The sequence below is a fragment of the Pteronotus mesoamericanus genome, unplaced genomic scaffold (genome assembly GCF_021234165.1).
Source record: "Pteronotus mesoamericanus isolate MK-2021 breed Mesoamerican mustached bat unplaced genomic scaffold, CSHL_Meso_final scaffold_507, whole genome shotgun sequence".
NCBI lineage: Eukaryota > Metazoa > Chordata > Mammalia > Chiroptera > Mormoopidae > Pteronotus > Pteronotus mesoamericanus.
The window spans coordinates 15,893,385-15,904,072 of NW_026555319.1; the positions used below are offsets into that span (position 1 = coordinate 15,893,385).

Below are 10,688 nucleotides of genomic sequence, written 5' to 3' on the forward strand. Positions count from 1 at the left end.
CCTCCTCGAGGACCCAAATGCCTGGGACCCACCTCACCTCGCTGCCGGGTGTCTGGTCCTCCGGTCCCTGCTCCTAGTTCGAGGTGTGTGGGGGCGGGACAAGGGGCAAGAAGAAAGGGCCCCACCCCACGTTGGTCCCGGTGGCTGAGGTCGGGGGCAAGTGGCTGCGGATGGGGTGGGGAGCAAGGGGCACCTGGGGCAAGGGGACCAGGAACTCCCCGCGGGCTTGGGGCGGCCCCTCAGGGGCCGGCGGCGGGAAGGGGCGGGCGGGGGGGGGGGGCGGGGAGCGCAGAGGGGGCGGGCGGGCAGGCGGCGGGCGGGGGAGGCGGGAGCGCAGCCAGCCCGGCACAGAGCGAGCGAGCGAGCGAGCGAGCCGGGGAGGCGGCGAGAGCCGGAGCGGCGGGCTGGGGCGGCCGCGCGGGCCAGCGGACGAGCGGGTGGCGAGCAGCGCGGAGCGCGCGGGGCACCGAGGAGCGGGCGCGGCGGGCGCAGGGCGCAGCGGCCCGAGCAGAGAGGCCCGAGTGGCGCCGCCCCCACCACCCCTGAGGGGCCCCGGCCGGGAGCCCAACGAGGGAGGGGGCGGCATGGACCGGCGGCCTGGGGCGCGGGGGCGCTAGGCCCCCGGACGGGTGGCACCTCGCCTCGTCGCTGCTGTCGCCGCCGGGCCGCCCTTCACAGCTGCGCGCCCCGCCCGCTCCAGCCGCCCCCCGGGCCGCCGCCGGCCCATGAGCCCCGACCTCAAAGTTTGCGGCGGGCGGGCGGGCGCGGAGCCTCCAAAATGCCGTTCCACCCGGTGACGGCGGCGTTGATGTACCGGGGCATCTACACCGTGCCCAACCTGCTGTCGGAGCAGCGTCCGGTGGACATCCCCGAGGATGAGCTGGAGGGTAAGTACCCCACCGGGACCCCCGCCCGTTGGCCCTCCTACCTGTGCGCCCAGGTGAAGCGCGAGCTAGGGGCGCAGAGGGGCGCGGGGCTGTCCGCAGGTGCCTGCTGCCAGGTGGGCGCTCCAGCGAGCTGCTGCGCATGGAGGCCAGACCAGCTCGCACCCCTGGGCGCCGCGGTGAAGGGTCCCCAAGGCGGAGGGGCGGCGCAACCCCTGCCCGCGTGGTCCCCAGCGCTGCGGAAACTTGCTGGGTCCCGCAGCGGGGTCACGGGGCCGTGCAGTCCGCGGTGACGGTGCAGCAACGCGACAGGTTGGGGTAGGGGTCCGAGCTGCGCCCCAGCGCCAGCCCATCCGGAACACCCGCGTCCTGGTCCCCTCCGCGGCGCCAGCCCGCGGCTCTGCGCTCGCATTGACATTCCACTCGTGTAGCTTTTAAAATCCAATCTGCTCGGGCAGCTGGAGAAGGGGAGAGGGCGACTGCCCTCCTTGCCGACTGCGGGGCTGCCCCCTAGCCCCTCCTGCGGCCCTAGCTTCCTCCGCACGGCCCTGCGGGGACCCCCAGCCCAGAGCTCGGGGAAGGCGGCCCGGGAGGTGGTGGCGACAACAAGTGGCCAGGTTCAGCGGCTTGGTCGTGATAACCAAGGAAAAGGAAAGGCAGAGAGACATCCCCCTATCCCTCTGTCCCTGGACATCAACGGGGACTTTAGGCAGTGATCTAGGTGAGACAGGAGCAGAGGGCAGGGGCTGTGGTCCCTGGAAGGAGGCTTCCCGGGAGCAGTGAGACCCCTGGGGCCTGGGAGCTCTTTCCTTACTGGGATGGAGGCAGGTGCTCAGGCTTCCCCTGACCCCAGACCTCCTGGGGCCCCATATGGCGTGAAGGGTGTGTGTGGGGGGGCAGGTTGATGGGCGTCTTGGCCCGGGGGGCTCCTTGTGCGGTGTTGGGGGAGGGGCTGAGATTACCCAGAGGCTGGGCCTCATTTGGGTTACTTGGGCCCCGGGTCCCTGAGATCCGGGGCTCATCAGAGCCTAGGGGAGGGTTGCAGCTGAGACAGCAGCGCAGTCAGGCATGATGATGGGAGCACAGAGGGAGGCGTGGAGAGAGGACCTGCGTTATCCCCAGGCCCTGGTCGGGGCAGGTCTTGGGGCAGTCAGACTGGGCTTAGGGGGAGACCAGAGGGAGCAGGCAGCTCCCATCCCCCCAACTGCACCACATGCTATGAGCCACCTGCTCCTCACCAAGTCCCCCCAACAGCTCCCAGGGGCCAAGAGAGCCGTGGAAATGGGTTCTGGTGTCTGATGTAGGCAGGATCGATGGATGGGTGCTGCTGTGGGGTCTTTGGTCTTGAACCCCAAAACCCAAATTTCTCCCCTGTCTGGGCCGAAGTCCAAGGACCAGGGCCTCACCCAGGGCCTGGGACAAGGAGGGAGTGTGATGAGGGGCAAGAGGGCAGGGGATGGGGCATAGACGGTCTCTTCCCTGAGGTCTCCTCCTGCTCTGGACCCCCGAAGCCTCCTGCCGGCGCCCCCTTCTGCAGGTTCTCATCCACTCCTTCCTCCCGGCTTCTGAAGCAGGGGTTCACGTTGTCCCCCCACACCCCAGGCAGTTCTACCTCAGTCTCTCCCCTTGCTCCCAGCACCCCACCATGACGCTGGCAGCCCTGCTTCGGGGCTCACGGGGTCCCACTTCTCCCAATCTCCCAGCCCTGAAGGGGAGCAGCCGAGAGGAGCCTAAGATGCGGGGGTGAGTGGGGCACAGGGCGGGCAGTGCAGGGGCAGGAGGCCGCAGCCTCCCCTTGGGCCGCCCGGAGGACACGCTGGCAGGAGCCCAGGAGCGTTAGTCACCAGCCACACCAAATGCACTCCCTGTTTCGCTCCGTCCTCTTCTGCTGGGCCCCGAGGAGCAGAGGGGCCTGGCACAGGGGGCATCTGAAGGGCAAGGCCCTCCTTGGTGTTAGCAGGCAGGGGTGTGGAGCAAGCAGAAGCCTGGGTGGCCCCAGCCCATCTCCTGACCCACGGGCAGCTACAGAGGAGGGCAAGACGGCCTCTGTGACAGACCCCTTTCTTGGCTGCAGGCATCCTGAAAGCCCTCCTTCTAGGAGACCAAGTTCTGCAGGGCCCAGTGATCCCTGGATACTGGGCTGTGTGGACAGGGTGACCATTCCTGGCACAGATTCCCCCTCTGCCCGCTTCACCACCTCCCCAGTGCTCCATTACTGCTCTGCCCCAGGGCAGTCTGGGTAACACCCAGGCCCTTTCCTGGGAGGCTGCCCATCGGTGGGAGAGCCACATGTGCCGAGAAGAGGGAGCCTGGCAGCTTGGGATGAAATGCTGCAGACAGTACGTGCCTGCTGCAGAAATCCAGGGGGCGGTTAGTCCAAGGGGGAGGAGGACGGGAAAGGGAGGTGGAGAGCCCAGGGTTCGGACTGGGGCTTCCCAGCCAGGCAGCACCGGCTCCGCGTCTTTGCACCCCCTTCTCAGTGAGGGACATCAAGCCATCGCTTGCCTCTCTTGCCCTGGTTTCTCCGTCTGTAAAAGGGGGCTGGCATTGCCCCTCCCCAGGGCTGCTGGCGACAGTGGGTGTGATGGAAGTGTTCGGTGCGGGGACCAACACGCAGTGGGGGCTGGACAGACGCAGCAGGGGGAAGGCCAAGGAGGGACCCTGCAGGGACTGGAGTCTGGAGTATAGAGGGATCGGTGAAGGCTCAAGAAGCAGGGATGCAGGGTGTGCAGGGGCCTGACCAGAGAGGCAGGCTGGGGGAGGGGCTGGGTGGAAGGGGCCTTGGAGGTCTGTCTGGTGGAGGCACCTGGGACCCTGGGCCTGGGGCACCATGGACGACGGTTGGCAGAGTAGATGTGGCTGGGGAGAGCTGGCCTGGGACCACCTGTCCCCCGTGAGAGGCTCTGCAAGATCCTCCTTGCAACTCCTCCCCGACATTCACACACAGCAGAGAGCCCCAGGCCTGCAGGAGCACTAGCCCGGCCCCACAGCCTCATGGGAGTTGAGCACCTGAGGGTGAGAATGGGGCACCTGCAAGCCGCAGTTCCATCCCCTCTGGCCAGAGGAGGAGGGAAACAGGCAGGCAGCCATCAGGGCAGGGTTCTGAGGCTGGCACTTGGCCTGCTCATTGGGACAGCGGAGCCTGCATTGAGAGTGGCCAAATAGGGGCATTTGGAGAATGGGGGGCAGGAGAGCCCTCCCTGTTCCTGCCCCTCTTTCCTGCAAGCCCAGCGGCTGCCTCTGCGCAGGCCAGAAACTCAGGGCGGCTTAAGTGATGGGGCGCAGGGCCAACGTCTCGGAGAGTGCCAGTCACTGCAGAGGACAGACACGGCCCCACCCCCGCAGTGACCTCCAGCCCATGTGCCCCCTCTGCACTCCAACTCTCTGACAGAGTGCGGGTGTCCCTTGGAGCCTGTTGGGGACTCAGGCTCCAACAGCTTCACAGGCCCAGAGGAGGGGATTAGGGATGTCAGGCAAGAGGCAGTAGGTGCAGGACAGTGTGGGCCTGGAAACCCAGAGGCCCTGCCAGCCCTTTCCCGGGCCAAGAGTCCCCATGCCAAGATGGAGCAGAGCAGGCTTCCTCCGCCTCACGCTGCAGGGACAGAGCAAGGCTTTCGGGGAAATGCACCCAGCTGGGATACGCTGATGGCAGCAGCACCAACAGGGAAGTTGTGACACCCCCCTGACACTTGGGAGTCCCCAGCAGGTCCAGGCCTCCACGATGGAGTAAGAGTCACGTTCCCATTTCACAGATGAAGCACTTGAGGCTCAGAGAGGGAACTGCCTTGCCCAGGTCAGTCAGCTGCTGAGCCACTGAGCTCAACTTCAAGCCCAGGCCCCCAGGTCCTGGCACCAGCCAACAGGAAGGGTCTGGCGTCCAGAGCTCACGCAGTCCGCCCTCTCCTTCCGGCACTGCTGTCTGATGTTCTGATTTGCAGTGTCTTGTTCTGAGCCAAGCCCGGCACCAGCAAGCACTTACACGCTTGATTTTCATATTTAGTCATCCCCGCAGCCCCATTGTGCAGGTGAGCAAACACCAGCGAGGCCACCCAGCCAGGACGTAGGAGAGATGAGTCTGTGTGACTTAGAGTTGACTCTGGCTGAGAAGGTGGTCCCTGAACTTGGCCTCGGGAGTCAGCTGGGGCTGGGGCAGGGCTCTTGACATGGGCAAAGGTAGGGAAGCAAACCTGAGGTGTGAGCTGGGGTGTGCCAGGGAGGGGTGGCGGAAGGGACACAGGGACACAGAGGTGGCAGTCTTTGGGTTTATCTAGTGGTCTTAGGAAGTTGGTCCTGCTTGATAAACGGCTGTGGGGCCCGCCGGCTGCCTCCAGGCCTGTCACCTGCCCCCGTTCTCCATGATTCTCCTGACCTCCAGTCTCCTGTCCAGCCCAGGGCACTTCCTCAGGGCTTCCAGAAGAGGGTCAGGGCCTCCAACTGAAGCAGCCCTGGGCTCTGGGAGCCACACCTGGCCCCTGCCGGGGGTTGTGGGGAGGACAGCCTGGACCCCAGCTCATTGCAGGGGAGAGGGCCAGCGCCCATGGCAGGCCCACCAGGGTTTCAGGGTTTTGCCACCTCACCCTGAGATCTCTGACTGACGACCTCACACCGAGATGCAACAGCTTCTGCTCAGCTCCTTTCTTTGTGTGCCTCAGATCGGGGTTGGGGGTTCCCCAAATCGGTTAACCATTTACAGCAAATGTTTGTGCCTGAATGACAGACGCTGTTCCAGGTAACGGGGACACAGCTGTGAACATACTCTGTCCCTGCTCTTGTGGCACCTGTAGTTCACAATACAGTGTGGTCATGCAAGGGTGGGGGAAGAACGGGTTCTGTGGGGGCCCAGAGCAGGCCAGAGTCGGCCACGAGGCAGGGAGGCAGGGCCGATGCGTCCGGAGCCGGGTGCATCCGAGTGCGCCATGGGGAGGGAAGAGGATTCCGGCAACAGGGGCCGCCTGTTGGAAAGCTTGGTGCTGGAGCAGTCCCGGTGCCCGCAGGACTGAGAGGGCCCCTAGGGCTGGAGTTCAGGACACCCAAGGGGGCAGAGCCTGGGCCTGGGCCAGGAAGGCAGCTGTGCCAGCCAGAGACCTGAATGTGAGTGTCGGGCAGCGGGGAACAGAGAGTGTGCCTGGTTGCATGGCCAGGGCACTCATCTCTAGCAGAGACTCCCAAGCGGCTGGAAGCCACTCAGCAGCCTCCGTAACTGTGAGGCCTCTGCTCACATGCCTCTGCGGACAGGGAGCTCACCACTCCTCGGTGGCTCAGGAAACCTCCTGAACTTCCCAGACTCTGGGCTTTACAGAAACCCCTGGGCCTGGCACACACCTGCCACCCCGGCTGCTGTCCTGAAGACTGTCGGGTCCTGCCTGGGACGGGTAAGGGACAGGTTCACAGTCAGAGGGTCTGTGCTCACTGTTTCTGTCTGGTCTGCACGTCAGCTAGTCCAAACTCCAGGCCCTGGGTGCAGACACTTGGCAGGAAGAACTTGATGAAGTTTGGGCCTCCATCCAAACTACCTTGCTGGGTAGCCTGGAACACACGGCCCCCCTCTCTGGGCTATAGTGGGACCAGCAGGATCAGGGAATGACCCCAAGATGCAGAATCACACAATCAGTTTCAGGGGTTCACAGACCTCTAAGGCCAGGCTCAGGCCAGCTTAAGTCCTGCCCTCACTAGAAATAGCCCTGACACCACACTGACCCTGGGCTGCCCACTTAGCCTCTCTGGGTCTCATTTTTCAGCTCTGCAGCGTGAAGGTATCTCATTTGTCCCTGCCCCAAGTATGCCTGTGTGCACAGCACACTCATACGTGCGCACGCACACACACACACACACACCCCCCCCTGAGGTCGCCTCTGCCCGCTGACATTCCACCCAGGGACGCGGCTTAAACAAAGGCCAGGTGACTGGCAGGTGAGCTGAGCAAGGAGGCTCCAGGGAGCTGGAGCAGCAAGGGCGTGAGTGGATTGAGATTGACTCTCCCCCGGAGGAAAATGCTCCTCAGGATCCTTCTTGGGCTGAGTAACAGTGAAAGGAGAGCAGGCAGAAAAACAGAGGAAGAGCTGGGAGTGGTGAAGACCCTCAACAGCCCCTGGACGTCCTTGGCAAAACCCTTGTTGTCCTGACACCGTCACCGCCCATTTTACTATGGGTGAGCCTGAGGCTCGCCCAAGGTCACTCATTGGGTTGCTCATTCCCAGGCTCCCCGCTCACTGCACTGCCTTGCACCCGAGTCCTCCAGGCCCTCAGGCCTGTCTCCCCCTCTGTATAACGGAGTAGGGGGAGCAACCTCCACATCTGAGTCGGCCTAGGCTGGCTGGGACCCTTCCATCTGGCCTCCGTTTCCCGCAAACCTTGGGCTCCCCAGGCAGTCTGCACTGAGCGCGAGCCCCACTCAGCTGCCCCATGTGGTTGTCATTAGGGTGCTGGCTAGTGTTAAGGAGCTGAGCCTGGGCCGCTGGGCCAGGGAGGAAGTGCAGGATGGGGATGGGGGAGAGTGAAGATGGAAGGCGTGTGAGGTGCGCAGGGAAGCCACCGGCTGCCTGGTTTCCTCCCCTGATCAGTGGGATCCACGGCTCTGGCCACACGGGGTCGTTGTGAGTATGCCTGGAGAGGCTGTGGGAGGCTGGCGCACCGAGGCTGAGACCCTGGGGATGGTGGCATCCCTGCTGAGGGTCCGGGCACACACTGATGCTTGCGCTGCCCCGAGCTCCCGGGAGCAGCGCTACTGCGCACTTCTGGGCCACCAGCCAGCAGTCTCTGACCAGAACCGCAGGCTCTGGTGGATTCTCGATGCTGGGCTCAGGCTGCAGGTTTGGGGATCCTGCTGGTCTGGGAACTAGAGTGTCGGGAACAAGAGTAAAGTCTCAACCTGCTCTGCTCCCCCCACAGAAATCCGAGAGGCCTTCAAAGTCTTTGACCGTGACGGCAATGGCTTCATCTCCAAGCAGGAGCTGGGCACAGCCATGCGCTCCCTGGGCTACATGCCCAACGAAGTAGAGCTGGAAGTTATCATCCAGCGACTGGACATGGACGGTGAGCGCTGCCCCCTGCCCGTGTCCTTACGCTTCCCTGGGGGGCTGGGGCCAGAGCCACCGGGGACCCTCACTCCCTGCACTACCAGCCACCCCCAACCCCCTCCGTTTACAGCCAGGCCTGGCGCCATTTCTCAGCCTGAAGAATCTGGAGAATTGAGGCCAGAGTGTGACGGCCCCAGCCACACCCAGTGGTCAGACTGCCCATCTTGGGCTCTATTCTGAAAAAAATTTAAAGTACAGGAAAGTAGAAAGAAGGAGATACTAAGTACCACAGGTCTCACCATTCAAAATGGAAAATAATTTAGTTGTATTTGCCACCTGGCATTTTATTATGGAAAAAGTCCTAAGGACCAGTAATGCCAGCGCCCTTCTCTCATGCCCCTGTGCCCTGCCTCCCCTTTACTCAGAGAGCAGGTGGTGGCCCCAGGCAGGCTGTCCCCGCCCCTGAGCTCCACGCAGTCAGGTGGGTGTCGGACCCCACCCCCATGCCGGGACAGCAGCAGGGCTCCCGGAAGCCGGGAAGGGCTGAGTGAACCACGAGGCTCTCCCTCGTGCCCCGGGCCCAGCTGCTGCCCTCCACCTCCACCCTGTCAGTGGAGCCTCACTACGCTTGGGTTTAGCATCAGCCCCTAAAACTTAGGTGCCCCTGAGCGCGACAGGGCTTAGAAAAGGAGGGGACCTGCCTGAGGTCAGACAGTTGCAGGCTGACCCTGCTGACTGGACCTGTGTCTACGCTAGGTGATGGCCAAGTGGACTTTGAGGAGTTTGTGACCCTCCTGGGACCCAAGCTCTCCACCTCAGGGATCCCAGAGAGGTTCCACGGCACTGACTTTGACACTGTCTTTTGGAAGGTAAGCCATGGCTGGTGGGGACCCAGGGCTGCGCACACCATGGAGGGCGGTACCGGGACCAGGGAATGGCCGGGCCTACTCTGGAAAGGGGGGACCACTCCAGTCTTCTGTCCACCGGACGTCTCGTCTCCCATAGGGTCATGGGCTCCCGGGGGAAGCAGGTCAAGGACTTGACAAATGGAACGAGTGGTTTCCAGCCCTGCAGAATCTGAAGGCCAGTCTCTGGCTCAAGTGGCTACAGGCACTGGGTGGGGACTGTGGTGGTAGTGGTGGCCCAAACACTGTGTCTCCTCCCACCCAAGTGTGACATGCAGAAGCTGACTGTGGATGAGCTGAAGCGGCTGCTCTACGACACCTTCTGTGAGCACCTGTCCATGAAGGACATCGAGAACATTATCATGACAGAGGAGGAGAGCCACCTGGGCACAGCTGAGGAGTGCCCCGTGGACGTGGAGAGTGAGTGACTGACCCCTGGGATCTACCCCCCGAGTGGGCCAACTGCTTGAGCAGGGGAGGAACCAAGGGTTGGCATGGGGGGGGCTGGGGCTTCCTCACCTGCCCCCCAAGCCTCACATCCCTGTGCACCCCTTGGGACAAACCCATGTGCAGAAGTGCAGGCAGCCCCTGATTCCATCGTTCCACTGTCCCTTTCTGTCTCTCTCTGGTGCTCCCCGGCGGGCGGCCACAGCCTGCTCCAACCAGCAGATCCGCCAGACGTGCGTGCGCAAGAGTCTGATCTGCGCCTTTGCCATCGCCTTCATCATCAGCGTCATGCTCATCGCGGCCAACCAAGTGCTGCGCAGCGGCATGAAATAGGCGCCGCCTGGGTACCTCATCCGGTGCACACGGCGCATGGGGCCCCTCCACACCCACCACCGCCTGCAGGCCTCTCCTTCAGCTGCACCCTGGGCCACCACCACTGTGTGCATTTCGGGGCCTGGAGGTCCAGCGACCCCACCCCACCCGCCCTTGCATGGAGCCATGGCCCAGCTGTGGAGGGCCTGACAGTGGCTCTGAGGATGGCTCCCAGCCCCGCCTGTACCCTGCCCCTGCCCCACCCCTGCCCTGTATGTAGCACTAACTCTTCCCATTGTCCAGGGGCTCCTGGGAAATTAAGGAGGAATATGTACAGGGTCCAGTAGCTGCTGTGGTCCCTTAGGCAAGAAGGGGCACCCTGTGCCCAGAGCCACACAGCTAGTCTGATCCTGGTCCTTGAAATTTGGGCCATGGGCAGGGTGGTGGAGGTGGACAGAAGGCCTCTTCCTGGGCAGGGCTGGGGGATGAGGCCAGGGTCTCCTGGGTCCCACTGCCTGGCATGGACTGAGAAGGCCCCTGGCCTTCCACTGGGTCCTGTCCTCCGTTAGACTCAAATCTAGCCCTCCTCCACACCCCCACTGGGGCCGGAGAACCAGCCCAGTTCACAGATGAGAGCCTGAGGCTCAAAGGGTCCCCCAGTGGGGCTTCAGTTCCCCTACCAATAGGATTTTCAGGAAGGACAGCAGCTCATGGAGGATGGGGCAACAGAGGTACCTGCAGGGCCCCCACCTCCTGGGTCCCCCCATAAGAGGCCCAACAGCCTGAGGGTCCCACTGTCCACTACTACCCTAGCACAGAATTTAGAGCTGGAGTAGAGATGAGGAAGGAAGCAGCGGGTCTGGAGGCTCCCAGTTGCCAGAGCAGCCTGTGCGACCTTCCCACCAGCCAGGCAGCTCCTCCGGGGCAGAAGCCTGGGAGGGGCTTGTGTCCGTGCCAGGAAGCTCAGCCAGGCCATCTCACAAGCCCAGGATCTGTCATCCTGGGTCCCCCATTCCTCCTCACCGACTAGGCCGGGGACCCAGCTCCCATCCCTGCCCCAGTTGTGCCGTCTCACGCGCGGGCGCCAGCTCAGCATGGGCAGACGTGGGGACTGGGGATGGCAG

General features: G+C 63.6%; 1 protein-coding gene across 1 annotated transcript; it reads left to right on the top strand.

Moving 5' to 3' along the window:
* The first annotated feature begins 778 nt into the window (after window positions 1-778).
* CABP7 (calcium binding protein 7) lies at window positions 779-9,585 on the top strand. Its single transcript, XM_054593978.1, has 5 exons — window positions 779-887; window positions 7,773-7,916; window positions 8,657-8,769; window positions 9,072-9,225; window positions 9,458-9,585. The coding sequence occupies exons 1-5, from the start codon at window positions 779-781 to the stop codon at window positions 9,583-9,585; spliced, it is 648 nt and encodes a 215-aa protein (XP_054449953.1).
* The last annotated feature ends 1,103 nt before the right edge of the window (window positions 9,586-10,688 follow it).

Excerpts from the sequence above, each read along its gene's own strand:
- CABP7 (XM_054593978.1), top strand. The coding sequence starts at position 779 with ATGCCGTTCCACCCGGTGACGGCGGCGTTGATGTACCGGGGCATCTAC. Across the intron at positions 888-7,772 it reads CCCCGAGGATGAGCTGGAGG|AAATCCGAGAGGCCTTCAAA; the intron begins GTAAGTACCCCA and ends CTCCCCCCACAG. Across the intron at positions 7,917-8,656 it reads CCAGCGACTGGACATGGACG|GTGATGGCCAAGTGGACTTT; the intron begins GTGAGCGCTGCC and ends TGTCTACGCTAG.